Raw genomic sequence first — 16043 nt, forward strand, 5'->3', positions numbered from 1 at the left:
GGATCAGATAGCAGATGTTTCCAGTTTTATGGGCTAGCTTGTCTCTGTCCCATCTACTCAACTGCTATTGTGCAAAAGCAGCCTTAAAGGAATAGATGTATGTGTGTCTCAATAAAACTTTATTTATAAAAACAGCCAGTGGGGCAGATTTGACTTGTGGTCATAGTTTGCTATAATCTTCAAATAAATACAAATGTCATAGTATAATGTCTTAGTGTAAAAACTTTATTACTTATTATTGGCCATTGTAAATTCCATAGTTAGAACTTAAGATAAATTCATGCTTTTCTATAAAATAAAAACTTGATTGACGTAGTCAACATTTGTTAAAATTTATTTTGTTAAACGATTTTACTGCATATTTCAGTCATTATGTTCTAGGAGATGTGTAACTTTTCACACTTGGCCATGCTATTTTTTTTAGCATTGACGTGTCTAATGTTGAAATTGCATTTAATTTTTAGAGAGTAAGCAGAATGAAAGTATTCTGTGTAGTTACCCGTTTAAAAAACACGAGCCAAAGCTCAACACAGGAACAGTCTTTCCCATTTCTCAGTGTAAGTGCGAGTCTCAGATAATTTACTTCTTATCATCGGAAACAAATTTGCTTCCTCTACTTGCCAGTGAGATTTGGACATGACCTTTGTGAAGTTATGATTTACTCTAAGGTAGATGGGTTTTAGCATAAGATAAATCTTACATTTTAACCTGAGTTCTGTCACTTACTGGATACGTGACCTCAGCCTCAACTTCCTTGTCTGTTAAGAGGAGTTAACCATGGCAACCCCGCAGGGCGTCTGGGCGAACACGGTTCACTTTACAGGTGGCCAAGTCCCCAGACGGATGAGGCCTTCCTGACTGTTCCTTCCCTTAGTCCCTTTGGGAATGATTTATTCAGAATTGCAAGATGAGAGGATAACCTTCCCATTATAAGATAAGCCTGTCTGCTCGGAATTCTGAAGTTTGAAATAAGATATTTGAGGTAAATGTAGTTATCGTGGGTTTTGATGGCAAAGACTGAAATGGTGTAATCTTTGTGTCCGCTCTTTCCGGAGTTGCATAGTGTCAGTCTGTTTCCCGCCTGGGGCCATCTGGGAACACAGTGACCCCGCCCCCAGGGTAACATCTGTGCGCTGCTGCTGCTGCCGCTGCTGCTGCAGCTGCAGCCCGTCTGGAACCCTGCACCCATCAGACCCATCTTCCTTGTGAGGAAGTGTCTTAGTGAAAACCTGAGGAGAAAAGCGTATAGTTAGACAACATTTATATCACAGTGAACACCTTGACCTTAACATTCCTGGAAGAATAGGACTTGGTTGGAGTTTCAGTTTTGCCTGTGTTATTTAAAATCCCATGAGGCATAGAAAATAAATGACAAAAATAGTGTCAAGTCCCTAAGTAAGACCAGTGGTTTCAACTTCAGTATAGGGGGAAGATTTAGACCTCTTAGTGTGTGTTTGACCAGTCTTTGTTTTGAGGAAGGAACTTTATTTTTGTTGTTGTGGACTTTCTGGAGTTAGTCTTCGAATGAGTAGCAAGTTGAGTCCTCTCTCCATTGAACACATTGGCCATAGATGAGAGCAAGGAGTTGGAGGAAAAAGCAAATTGAAGCGAGGAACATGGGTCAGCTATAAATTGCGGAATCGCTTCATGATTTCAGGTTGGCTGTTTTGGTCAGCCGTCTAGAACACTTGAGCGTTCAGAATTTAATTCATTGTTACTGATGTTTCAGGCTGATATTTCTGCTTTCTTAATAGTTTCAGAGTCATAAGAAAGAACAACTTTTTCTATTAAAAAGTTATGACAAAGTCTTCGTTTTAATTGTGTTTTCTTACTACATACTTAGTTAAGAGACGTGGAAATATTATTAATTTCTTTGTTTTGTCTCACAACACTGACCGTACTTCCGCACTCCCAGGAAGCTCTCGCGTGGCTTTCTTTGCAGTGTCGTGCACATAGTGCGTTTCGAAGCTTGTGCTCATGTGTACCGGTTTCAAAAGCCAGAGAGTACGGGCAGTTGATGGTTTTGTTGTGAACCTTATTCGATCCAAATTTTTGAATATGTTGAATGTAATTCTTACAAGATTCTGAAACTGAGTAAAATATCCACGTGATTAGGTGAGTTTATATGCAGACTTCAGTCAGTATATCAGTAGGTTATTTCCTAGCAAGGGAATGTGGTCTTTAGCTTAAATCACTCAAATAGTTCACTCGTTAACTCCTGGGAGTTTTCATCTACAGGATGAGCGCCAAAATAAAACATGATTAAAGGAGATCCTAGAAGCTTGTTATAGTTTATTTTCCTAAGTCACTTTTGCCTAAACCAGTGCAGAGTTAGGGCTTTTACAGAAACATTGTATTAGTTTGTTTATTAAATGTTTCCTTAGTCATCTGCTAGGAAAAGACACTTATTTTACAAAATAGAATATGCATAATTTCTAGTATATGAACTATATTCATATGTGTGTTATTTGGGCAGAGTTATTCTAATGAAGAGAATAAGTAGAAGTCTAAATATTTGATATTTAATCTTAACCATTGTAATATATAAAGTGAATACCTCTTCTGAGAATTTTTGCTTTCAATAAAATAATCCAATATAATTTTAAGTATATTATTTTGTTTCAATTTTACATTGCATTTTTATTTAATTTTAATAATTTTCTTTTCTTCTACTTTTTTGGTCTGTTGTCTGTTTTGTCTAATGCATGTCCAGGGTTCTAAGGTTAGTATTACTTCATTAATTTTCAGGGTTTTATTTTTAAATTTTATTTTCACTTATTTATGAAATATTTGACTTGCTTATATTTTGTGTTTCCATACCATCTTTAACATTAGGTATGTCTTAGTTATATTTAAAAGATTCATTTAAATGAGTATTGCTTTTAGTTCATTGATGGACTACTATTCTATTATCCACAGTAGTCTTCAGAATAAAGTATTGTAATATAATGAAAACAGGAGTATTTCAGTCATTTGTACAATCAGATGTTAGCTGAAACAACATTGAAAGAAAATTGGATGATGAAATATGTTATTATGATTGGGAATAATGATATGTGAATGCTCTTTATTTTTAAGCCTGTTAGGTTCATATAACATTCCATCAAAATTATATATTACTTTTATATGTAGTAAGATCTCTTTTAGGTTATGGTTTATATTAAGAATGCTTATTATTTTAAAATATTTTTTGTTTAGTCAACAATAACAGTTTGACAAATTATATGGACAGCTAATAATTCTGTTTATAATTCCTGTATATAATTCACTCATTTAAATATTAAAGCATATTTTGAAGGTTAAGTCTTGTAGATCTCAAGATGCAAAGACAATTAACAAAGTGAGTTAGAGTTCTAATAATTTCAGGAATTCAGAATGACGAAGAATTTATTTGAGAACATACCTATGGATATCCTAATATTCTAAATTCTTCAGAAGTTACTCAGAATATCTAGTAGGTCTAAGCAATGACCAGATCTTCCATTCCGTTACAAAAACTTACATTGATAACTGTGATTCGAAAGCGGTTTTATATAAAATGAGTTTCTTTGCTTTTCATTATCTATTGTGTGGTGGTCACAGATGGTAATTCATGCTGTGAAGTGACATTGTATAGCAGTGGAAGTGCTAGGAAACAAGGAGTCTGCATTTTGAAAATGTTAGTAATGAATTAATTATTTCTTCAGGCCATAGATACTGCATTGGCATAATGTAAACCAACATTGAAAACAAAGATTTGAATATTTTCAAGCTCATTTTAGAAAGAATTTGCCACCGACTTGATATTAAATGGAAGGAAGACAGGGTGTTCATTCTCTATGCAGAATGAAGTCACCTCGGGCCTGCAGCAGCCCCCACTCCTTTCTAATGCCCGTCCTGTGCACAGGAAGCGCTGAAGTTGCCTTTAAAGAACAACCTTGCTTTCTGCTGACAGTGTCACGTCCACGTGAGAGGCACACGTTTTAAGTAGAGGATGGGCATATGCAAAGTCAGAACGACTCGTGAAATTGAAGTGGAGACCTAGCATATATGCTTACCTTGTAGTTTAATTTATCGTTTGAGAACTAACGGTAATCAGTATGGCTAGTAGGCCTATTTTTAGAAAGTTGAAACAGCAAGCAGTATTTTTTATTTTTAAGCATTCGTTAGGTTACTCTGCTCTTCGACGCATTGAAAAGATGAGGCCTAGTCATATTGAACCAAAATAATGAAAATGTTATGTAATCAACAATGAAAAATAAAATAAGAAATGTTGCTATTGCTTGTAGCATCCAGTTTTGCATCTTAAACCACTTTGTAACTTTCCCCTTGAAAGCAGGAAATTGTGTTATCACAACGTTTTAGTGAAAATACAGCTACACCAAGCTGGATTTCTGCTGATTCTAGTTTTTGCTGGTGCTTATAGCTGCAGGAGAATAATGCTCTTTCATTATTTTTATCTTAGATTTTTACTGTTTACTTTTGAGATACCCAGCGGTTTTAGTTTATTCTGAAAAGGATAAGGAGCTGTTATGCACTCTCATTTGACATTTGTCTCATTTTGATGCCAGTGAAGGGTGTCGTATTATCTTCCCTGTTACTCATCATACATTTATAGAAAAGAAAAATGAACACTTTTTTTATAAACAGGGGTGAGGATTTTAGGCAAGAAGTATGAATGGTATATTTCTTAACTAATAAAACTAGTATAAATATATATGTGCTATTCTAAGTATCTTTGCAAAATGATCTACAGTTTGGAATGTAGTTTTTACAAGTAATGACATTGAAATCTAACGTTGATTTTACAGCTAGGTTTCTCCTTTATTCAAAGATAATTCATTCATAGGTAGACTGACTCAGCTGGGTGCCCAGCTGTCACGGTGCACTAACTCGGGTGATGCTTTATGACGCGTGTGTTCTTGAAGTGCACCGACTGCACTGAACTGCTCTTCCCCTGTGTTGTGTGTGTGCACGGAGCGCACTCCCCAATGTGAGCGAGCCTTCCACCTTCTCTTTAAAGACCGAGCTGGAGAACATCGAAGTGACACAAGGCATGTCCGCGGAGACGGCGGTGACCTTCCTCAGCCGGCTGATGGCCATGGTGGACGTGCTGGTCTTTGCCAGCTCTCTGAACTTCAGCGAGATCGAGGCCGAAAAGAACATGTCTTCCGGAGGCCTGATGCGGCAGTGCCTCCGGCTTGGTGAGTCTGCTCCCGCAGGAGCCCCTGCCGCCAGTTCCTTTCTTCCCCCCGGGGTGCCAGTGAGGACTGTGTGCTGGGGAGGTGGTTCGGGTCACTCACGGAAAGCACTCTGTCTTCATGTGAGGCATTTGTAGAACTGGTCATCTCAAGGGCATTATGGTTTGAGATAGAATTAAATGTATTTTGAATTGTTTAAAAATCAGTAGGACTGTAGCATGTTCTATTGAAGTGCCGGTAGAGTAGATCATTTGGTAACTCCTTTTGGGTGAGCTAACCTGGGGGCAGTTGGCCCGGGCTCGCGCCCTGGGTGCTGGGCGACAGGCCACGATGCTGCCCCGCGCACCCCGTCCTCCATTTGTGGTGAGGAGCTCAGCGCAGACGGGACTTTGCACCACTTGCAGTCAAACACTAGAAGTTACTTGGAAACCTGCAGATATTTGATTTGGGGCATGGAAAGTAAAACAGGATGCCACATGGCTTCTCGCAAGCACAGCAGCGCCTCGGTGCTCGTCGTTACAACCTTCTGGGCCCGTGACCCGCTGAGACCCACGGTGGGGAGCAGCGAAGTACGGTGGGAGCTCCCTGAGCAAGTGCCGAGCGCCCAGACGTGTGTTCTCTCTGAGTGCGACCAGTGCAGGGAGCACCGAGGCGTGGCTGCGACTTAGGCACGAAAGCTTGGCCCTGACGGCTTTCCGAAAACGTAGGCCTGCGGGAACCGTCTGTACGCCTCCTGCCTTTCCTGAAGGGGGCGCTTACGCACACTGTGGATTTCAGATAGAAGCAGAAAGCCGTGGCTGACGTACTGGCGTGGAGCCTGCGTGAGCACGTGCAGGGCGGGGATCCCTGACCTGTGTGCTCTCCCCGTAATTTAAACTGCTGGGTAGACACCTACCTGTGCTGCAGGAGTGGAGGAGTTTCTGATCTAAGTGAGGAGGAGGGGCTGCTTTAGGAAAGGTGTGATTGAAACCTTTTTTGTTTTGCATTCTTAAAAGGCACGCAGACTGAGAGGCCTCATTTCCCTCCTGTCACAGCTGCAGAGCGGCCTGAGCACACTCTGCAGCTGCGCTGGGAGCGCGCGTGCAGGCGTTGCCGCAGGTGCTCAGCCGTGCTGGTAGACTGTACTTTGCAAGGATGGGGGTGTTTATTTTTATCCTAATAATTCCTAGCAGATTTTTTTATCCATGGGAATGTTCTACAAAAGAATAATAATAAACAATCATATGTCGATATGTACTGTTTACTGTTCTAAGCACTTTATGTATGTTATTTCAGTGAGCCCTTACGAGGGTCCTCTCAGGAAGTACGTTTATACTCATTTTGTGCACAAGGGGCTAAGGCACAGGTAGTTGGAGCAGCTGCCCGGGCCGCACAGGCCAGAACCAGCAGAGCCAGGACCCAGACTCAGACGGCCTGACTCCAAGGTCGGCGCTGTCTCCTGCTGCGCCTCACAGCTTTTACAGAGAGAGCTGGCGCTGCCTAACCAAGGCACAGACCCTCTTGCCTGGAGAGAGGTGCTGTTGGGGTTTGCAACCGCTGCCCGCGGTAGTCAGCTTGCAGGGAGAAGTCTTCCTGCCCCAAAGAATTTATCAAATATGATATGTTTTTAAAAGTTTCCTCGATTCACGAAATTCAGAATTTTGAATGATGCGGGGGTAGACTATGCATGAAGAGTGTATTGGGAGCTTCAAAGGCCCTGGCAATATTCTGTTTCTTTAGCTCATTGAAACAAAAAAGGGGTATGTTGTTTTAATTTTTAACTACACATATGTTTTATATGTACTTGTTACTACTCTATTATTATCATTATCAAAATATTTGTTGATCTAGTTGATTTTTCAAATAATGGATGGAGGAAGGGGAAAGAAAGACAAAAAGAACCTAGCAACTTTTTCAGCATGTCGGAGCCAACAATTCGCATGAATAACAAGCTTGTGGTTTTGGGCAGTTTGCTGTGTCGCTGTGAGGAACTGTTTAGAGTGTCGGCAGAGACAGCGGGACCGAGGGGGCAAGTCCGCCCACGGGGGCAGCAAGCCTGTGGATGCTCCCCAAGGGGGTACGGCTGCAACCGCGGCCAAGGTAAGTCAGCCTTGTCCAAGTGGAATGCAGTTTACTTTGTTTGTTTACACTTGTAGGCACAGAGCTCCTGGTGTTGCTTGATTAAAGACCGAGGGCTCCGAAGTCGGACGGCCCCAGGTGCCAGGGCTGGCTTCTCCCCTTCATAGTTGCGTTACCAGGTTACTCAGCCTCTCTTGAGACTTGAGGTTTTGGTTTTTAATGGAGATACTAATAACTTGTACTTCATAGGGTTCTTAACACACAGATAAGGAGAGAGGATGCAGGCATTTTTGATTAAAAAATCTTTACGAGACTCACATTACAGATATAGAAACACTTTAACAATAAAAATTTTTTTAAAAAGAAAGCATCCGTTGCAAATAAAAAGGAAAATAAATGTTAAAAAAAAAGAAACACTTTATATAATGGCATGATTTTAATTATAAAATGGTATAAATGTAATTTTTTTGTTTATGCTATAAAGTTTGTACTTTTCATTTGTGCTGTCAATGTCTTGTTTACTTTAATTACCCTCAGATAAATATTGCTGGCCTCTTTAAATCATCGCACTGAGGTTTGTGGGGGGGTTGGAATTGTAATGGAAACCAAGTAACTGTCAGCCTTCCGGCACCCGCTGTCTTGTTGCCCGCGCTGCAGCGCAGCCGAGCACCTTACGTGAGGACTGAAAGACCATCGTTGCAGTCTGTAGAGAATGAGGAGGAGAGTAACAGCAGGTCCTTCTCTTAGCAGGAATTATGTTTCGCACATCACACATACTAATCTAATTTGATTCATGCGATTCTGAACACACCGTGTCCACCCAGTTATTAACATGTTCTGTGAGTGAAAAAGTACTAAATTCAGTTTCAGGGAACTTGACTCTGTTACTAGTTTGCTATGTGACACAGCACATAAAATTGGCCAAAGTTTTATATCTTAGACTATATAAAGATTTTTGATGGTAATGATCTTTAATGTCTTTTGGCTTTAATATTAAGGCTACGTTTGAATTTTTTTAAGTTTACCTTTTCTAACTGTTTGTAGCTCATGAAACACACATAAAATCTCATATAGTAACGTAAAATAGTACTCTCATGTTATAAGAGCTTGATGGGTAAATGAAACCCAGTGACTCAGAGAGCTGTATTAACTAGAGGTGGGGAAGGCGAGGCTCAGCGAAGGTAGTGATGGGCCCCGGGTCACATAGCAGGGGTCAGAGACCAGGCTGTCTGAAGTCCAGGCTCCGTCTTTGTTCCTCCCACCGTCTTCCCTGCTGAGTCCGTGTTGGTCACTCTGATGATGAAGAACAGGCACACTAGTAACGGAAATTGACCAGAGTGCAGGGGAGCGGAAAAGTGTCTTGTAGTAGAGTGCTGTCATCAACTGTTTGCTGGGGATGACGAGGCAAAGAAAGTGGCAATTAAATGCCTCCATTAGGAACATTAGCAATTACAGCACTGTATAAGTTTATGCATTACGCTACTTCTTTTTCTATTTTATTTTACAATTCTCTCTATTTTTCAGACTCCTTTGGAAAATGTTCCAGGTAACCTGTCTCCTATCAAGGACCCCGACCGACTTCTTCAGGACGTTGATATCAATCGCCTTCGTGCTGTTGTCTTCCGGGACGTGGTAGGTTGTGCCTGCTTGACTTCCCAGGAAGGACCTTCCGCTGTTGTTTGTGTAAAATAATTTAAACTTTATAAGAAAGCTGGACAGTAAAACTAAAGATCCCAGAGTTGAGAACTGTGGGGTTTATAATGTAATTCTGTTTATAAAACAGTTGAGCCCCAGCTTTCTCTGAAAGCTTATTGACATGTTACTGTTTAAATTATGTGAAATTTTGAAATCAGTTGTGGATGTACTAAGCAAAATTGTAATTCATTTTATCCTGAATCACCTACTCCTCTCTTTTAGTATTTCTTTCTGCATATGTAGGTACTAAAAAGTTTGTTATCATCATCATTCTTTGTATTATAGGTAAAAGGGATTGATTCATTATGGTATTACTGGAAACCACTTTTTAGGGGATGCAATTGCTTTTGAAAAAAGAATCTGCATTTAAAAATAGGTATTTACGGGAAATTGAGTTAGGAAGGGAGCCTAATAAGTCTGAAGGGAGAGACAGTCTGAGGAGACGGTCTCACAGAACACTCGGGTTACAGGACGACGGGGTCAGGGCGAGGGTGCATGAGGCTGCCTCTGTGCATGCTGGGCAGGAGCGTGGGTGGCACTGCAGAGCAGACGCAGCGTGCTCAGTGCTCCTTAATACCGTTTTTATGTGTCAGCTGCTTGGAACTCTGTTTTTCTTTTTTTATTTTTATTAAAATTATTTTCAACTGCAGTTTTCATTCAGCATTATTTTGTATTAGTTTCAGGTATACAGCATTATTTCAGTTAATGATTTATGAAACAGAAGAAAGTGTATGTTTTAAATTTACTTGTGATTAATTGGATGGAGTACTTTGTACTTTAGAAAATGGTTAAAATGTATTTAAGTCATACAGCGTCATACTACATGATAGAATATACAGTAGAAAAATCATTATGTAGCAGTTCTTATAAGTCACTAGGAAAATTAAAAACATATCAACACAAAAATAGGCAGTGTACATAAAATAGGAGAGAGAAGGTAATATAAAAATTCAGTATTACCAGTAATCAAAAGAATGCAGATTAACACAAAAGTCAGACAGTTTTACTACTAGCTACATGGAAATGTAAGACGCGTCACACCAGCACTGCTAGGGCCCGTTGCAGTGGGCTCCGCCACGCAGCGCTGGTGGGACGCGCAGTCGGCAGCCTTCTGAAGAGCTCTCACCCAGAGTGTGTTAACAGCCTCAGCAAATGGTGGTGCCCCGTGCCCCTGCGGTTTTACTCAGAAGGAACTTCTCACCTCCCGAGCTCATCAGAGATTCCTACAGGAAATTTGGCAACATTACACATACGCAATAAGAGTTTCAGTCTGATAAATTGTAGTATATCCATTCAGCAGGAAGCTGTGCAGCCGTTAGAATCATACTTTTCAGGAGAACTTAGTGACATGCAAAAACATTCCTGATACATTTCAAGGGAGAGCAGCAGTATGCCACAGTGCTTTTATTTCACAAGTATTACATCTGTGTGCTGCGTGTGTGTGCACACACATCTTAATTTAAAAAAATGCCAACAGAACCAATGATTGCCTCTGGGCTAACAGTTTTTCTTTTGTGCTTAATCCTTTTACACTTTTTTGTATTTTCAGGTTTCATTAGTAAACTCATATTGCTTTGTAATTAATAAATGGTAAAGGGATTTTTAAGAAATAGGACATAAAACACATGATAGTATAAAAACTATGATGCAAGAATCTCACCATAATCTGATTCGTAATCTATACTTGGGAAAACATCACTTACTGAAAATGTAACCATTTAGAAATGAAAATTATTCCTCCTGAAAAAAAAGATTTTGTGGAAAGAATGTTTTTTAAAATGAGAGATGATTAAAACATGGGTCATATCTTTATTTCCAAGAGGCACCATCAGACCCAACAGGCGTGACATTTTGTTTAAATTGTTAGCGGATTCTGCATCAGTTTATTGCAGTAGATTATGGTAATTTTGCTAACAACTGTAGATGTTCTGTAAATGTAGTGGGTACTAAGCAGTGATGCTTCGCGCTCTTCCTGGAGGCAGCGTGTCTCGTGGCCTGGGGGGGTCACTGGCTTAGCTCTCAGGGCAGCTCACCTGTGCTCCCCGAGCTGACGTGTGTGAGAGACACTTCCATCTGTCCTCCTATCTCCTGGGAAGGGTGGAGAGGTCGCTGAGGGTCACACAGAATCCCAGGGTTGATCCTTCCAGAACTTTCTCCTTTTCCATCACTGTATTTCCTAGGTTCCAAGACATACTTTTTCTCACTTTTCAATAATCTCTGAAATTTCAAAATGTTTTACAAATGATATGTTTTAGAGTTAATTGAGTATATGTAACACACACACTGTGTGTGTGTGAGTGTGTGTGTGTGTGTGTATATACACCCATAAATATATATGGGTATAGCACAGATAACTAAGCGATAGAATGTAACCTTGGGGCCAGAAAACTGTTCTTTCGTCAGTTGTTTTGCTTTGTAAGTATGTGAATTTCTTAGTAAGACCACACACACACACACGCACACACCCTTAATCGTAGATTAAGGATCTTCATGTTTTTCAAGGATTTCTGAGTGGTGTTAACCCTGCGAGAAAGTGAGTACCAGCCGTAGTGGCCGGAGGAATAAATTTCTTTCTTGTTCTTACTTGTTTTCTGTGGTGAAGACATTGCTAATTTAGCCACATGAACGGTTTAAATCCAAGTAAAAGATTTGTGTGACAAAATTTGCTATGTGGTAAAAAAAAAAAATACGGCTTAAAAAAAAGAAAACTTTGTTTTCAGTGTTCCCCAGTAAGCTAAAAGTGAAAGGAAATTTATTATCCTAAATTGCCTGTATCCCAAATTATATAAACTAAAGTAATTTTAATCCTTAGAAATTGAATTGAAAGTTTTACAATGTCCTGGTTGAAGCATTACAACTTTTAAAGGATTTCAGAGTTAATTATATATAACTGATACAATATTGAATTAGTGGAGAGCCCCATTTCTGAAGCAGATGGGAGGAACATAATAAAGTTCATGTCTTCATAACAGTAAAATACCTAAGAAAGTCAGTTAATCTGTATAAAACTTGAGTCGTTCTCCAGATGTTCACCTCTAAGTAAATTGTTACTCTTTTTCAAAGACAGCGGGGACTGAGTGGCGCAGTTAGTCTGCAGATCTGGGTTTGCAGAGAAAAGGTGGCTACTCCAGTGCCCTGTGTGAGGGGTGTTAGCTTGGCCAGGGTGGCAGTAGCTGTTGCTTGCAGCTCTGTACCTTGGCCTTCAATGTTCCTTCTTTGCACGTGTCCTTGTTAAATGCCTTTTCATTGATTGCCTGGCACTGCGTTTCCAAAGGTGGAGGTACAAGTGTTGTGAGATCCTTACGGTCTACCACAGCTTGGGCTGCATCTTATGGTGGTCTGATTGTACTTGTTTCCTTTATAATGACCATGTAAGCTTTGATTTTTTTCCCCTTTTCTGTATATTTATTCCATTAGCATTGAAATGCAAGGAGTATGCACTTTAAACACTTCATAAGAAACTGTATCTCTAGAAAAGCTGTCCCCCGTGGAGTACAAAATACTAAATTCCTATTTCAGAACGAATTTATCTATTTTGGTCATTTTCTCCATTAACTGTACTAATTTTGTTTCGTGGCATTAAATCATCAGTGAATATTTTTTGTTTACACTCTGTTCTGACAAAAGCACATAATTTATTTTTTATTTTTTAGTCTTTATTTTTTTATTGTTGACAGTATTGCAATTATCCTCGTTTTCCCCTTTTGCCCACCTCCACCCAGCCCCCCCTTCCCTCTGGCCATCACCACACTGTTGTCTGTGTCCGTGGGTCAGGCACACAGGTTCTTTGGCTGATCCCCTCACGTTCACATAGATTTTGGATTTTGTTTACATTGCACTTAAATGAAGTAATAAATATGAAGTGCCCATTAATAGTTCCTAGACTTTAATGCATGTTTGTTTTTCATCTGTGGGGTACAGTAATGCAGTTTTGGTTTGAAGTATCCCTTTTGCCTTGCTTAGGACAAAGCTTGCTAACCATTTACATGTGACTCTTTAGATATGGCCTAATTTGGAAGTGGTCTTAGAGATCATATAAACCTGCCTGCTGGATGGTTTTCCCTGTTAGAGGGTTATCTAGGCTTGTGCGATACATCTTTCAAGGTAACAGGCAGCTCCCAGATAAAGTTACCTTCTCCACTAGACTGCAGGCCGTGTGGAAAACCATTACCTTTATGCTAAGGAGGCCAAGTCTCCGTCAGGCCTGGTAGTGCTTTGCTGGTTTCCTCCGGAAGGGCTCCACGTGTTCCCACGCTGCTGCAGTCGCAGCCTCAGGTGCTGGCAGTGTTTCCCTGGTTATTTTTCCAGAGCAGGCTAGCGGGGTTATGACTTCCTTTTTAATGTTCGAGCAGGCGGAGGTGGCCCCCGCTCGTCCTGAAGCCACTCTGTGCCCCTTCTGGCTCCTGCCGGGTGCACATGAAATCTGGCTGATGCTCCCCAGCGCCGTGTCCCCCACGTGTGCTCAGCCTCCGGCGCAGACAGTAGCAGCTCAGAATCGTATGGGTCCCCAGTACCATTTTACTCTGTTAATATTTTAGAGCCCTGGAGACTGCTTGTGTAATTGAGATGTTAAATTACTCTTTTCACCCTTGTGCCATCTGCCTAATCTTTAGTGTGTGTACTCTTTTGGAAGTAATAGATAATAATAGTAAAAAGCACAAAGAATGGAATTTTGTGACATATTCAACAAAACTTTAACATTTTTGTTTTTTGAAATTATCTTTCAACCTATAACTCAAATGGTATATTCCTGGAGTTTTGTACAATATTTATACTTAAATGATAATGAATAACAATATATTTAGCAAGTTTTAAGAAAAGTTAAATGTCATAGTTTGCCTCTATAAAGAAAATGGAATAGGAACAGTTTCGTACATTCTAAGAACTTTAAAACTTTTGAATGTTAAGTCTGCTTCTCGTTCTGCGCAGGACGACAGCAAGCAGGCACAGTTCTTAGCTCTGGCTGTGGTTTACTTCATCTCGGTGCTGATGGTCTCCAAGTACCGGGACATTCTAGAGCCCCAGCGCGAGACAGTGCGGACCGGAGGCCCGCCGGGCAGAAACATCAGGCAGGAAATCAACTCGCCCACAAGTACAGGTACTCACCATTGTTTTAGTTATTGGATTTCCATTATCACTTACCTCCTTTTTATTTCATTTTTACATCCAGACTTAAACTGCTTCTGTTCATAGTTCCAAGTAAGTGGTACATAAAGGCCAATTTGATACTCTTCAATCCCTCAAAAATGGATGAATGGTATTTCCATGATATTTACCATATTCTCATTTTTCAGTGCATTTTGGTTTTAGTGTTTTACATTTATTAATATAAATCAGTTATACTATTTAACATGCAAGTAGCTCATGCAGTTTAGATTTATTATTTTTTAACTTTTATAAACATCAAATTAAGAGGTCCTTATAGAGTAGTGCAAGACTAAGACAAAGCCAAAATATAAATCTTCATAGCCAAGTTCAAAGCTAGCATTCCTCTTTCTTGCTTGCTTGCTTTTGCTATGTAGTTATTTCAGTATTAAACATTCGTGTTTTATATTAGTTAATATATATAAAATACTGTATTTTCAATATCAGTACTCTATCAGAGACTCATAATAAGCAAACATACATTCTAAACTTTATACCAAAGTAGCTTCAGCTAAAATCAAAGACTTACCTTCAACAGTGACCTGTCCCGGCTCAGGTTGCCCTCCTGTCCACAGAAGACACTCACGGTGGAGGAATTCCTGTGTTTTCAGATTGGTCGGTTCTGCTTGAAAATGACACACACATTTTCTGGCAACTAATAGCCTAACATCAGGGGGTGGCTTCCATTAACGGCATTTCAGGCCAGGTGTTGATGCCAAGGTTGCCTCTCTCTTTTGTGCAGTGTGACCTTGGTAGCCCAGTGGTTGTTTCATGTACCATGGGTTAACTTGCAGTTGAAATTGTCTTTCCTACATGCATGTTTATGGTGTACATAAAATGGATATTTTAAAAAGTGAGTATAAATTAGTGGTCAAATCTCTGCACCTTATTTTCCATAGCACAGCATACCTCATTTACCTTTTATTGTTGTTGTGGAAACACGGGTTGTGGCGATACTATAATACTTTGCTGCTGCATGCCACGTTACCTTTAAATTCATAACCATGGTATTTCATTGTAGTAAACTCTTACTCGTGAATTGCCAGTTCACTAAAAGCACATCTGATTTTCTTACGTGTTTGTATGTCTCTGTGTCTGTTGCTGAAAAAGTTACAAGTATATTATCTCCTTTCTCTTAATACAAAGCACTTTTGTCCCCCAGAGACGTGGCCTTTATTGCTAGCACTGTTTGCATGCTGCAGGAAAGTAAAATTGTCGTGCATCGTCGGTGGACCGTGTTGCAGGTTGTTACATGCTGGCTCAAATCTGATCCCATGATTTTCTCCACAGTTGTGGTCATACCATCTCTCCCTCATCCAAGTTTGAACCATGGATTCCTTGCCAAGTTAATTCCTGAGCAGAGCTTTGCCCACTCATTTTACAAAGGTAATACTGACCTCATCTCCTGACCTGTTTGGGTATTCTTACTTTCTCATGTGATATACTAAATATCCGTAGTGCTGTTGTTTATGAACAAGTATACGCCTCAGGTTTCATGGAGATACATGTTGCATTTATACCTGGCTAATGAGCAACATAGAGCTTTTGTATGCGTAATCCCATTACATTTTTAAGTACCACCTGCGAGCGAAGGGCACCAGACTCTGTGTCTAGTAGCCTACACAGTGGTGGCATTCACTGGAGACTGTGGAAGAGGCACAGCTCAGTGCGGTGCTGACTGAGCCCTGAGATGAAGGCCGCTCCAGACTCGCAGGAAAGAAGCTTAAAACAAGCCCAGACAGCCTCAGTTGCGTCAGAGCCCAGCGTGGCTCTCTGCGCTCCAACAAGCCGTGTGAAAGCCAGGGTCACACGTCCACTAGAAGAGTGTGAAACGTGCAAAGAAGCAGGAAAATGTGATGCAGAAGTGGGAGGAAGAATCAGTCAATAGGAACAGTTTCAGAAAGGACAGAGCTGGTGGAACTACTAGATGTGGGCATTCAAACAGCTGTCATAAGTGTGTACAAA

General features: G+C 40.3%; 1 protein-coding gene across 3 annotated transcripts in view; it reads left to right on the top strand.

Annotated features, from left to right (window-relative positions):
* The window catches only part of NBEA (neurobeachin), a 470020-nt gene that overhangs the window by 102086 nt on the left and 351891 nt on the right, over positions 1-16043 (top strand). For all 3 annotated transcript variants that reach the window (XM_053916392.1, XM_053916393.1, XM_053916394.1), the window contains 5 exons: positions 5003-5183; positions 7129-7259; positions 8763-8870; positions 13863-14031; positions 15369-15464. In XM_053916392.1, the coding sequence (XP_053772367.1) occupies positions 5003-5183; positions 7129-7259; positions 8763-8870; positions 13863-14031; positions 15369-15464 (685 nt within the window). The remainder of the gene's footprint in view (positions 1-5002; positions 5184-7128; positions 7260-8762; positions 8871-13862; positions 14032-15368; positions 15465-16043) is intronic.

Source organism: Desmodus rotundus, chromosome 13 (assembly GCF_022682495.2).
Source record: "Desmodus rotundus isolate HL8 chromosome 13, HLdesRot8A.1, whole genome shotgun sequence".
Lineage (NCBI taxonomy): Eukaryota > Metazoa > Chordata > Mammalia > Chiroptera > Phyllostomidae > Desmodus > Desmodus rotundus.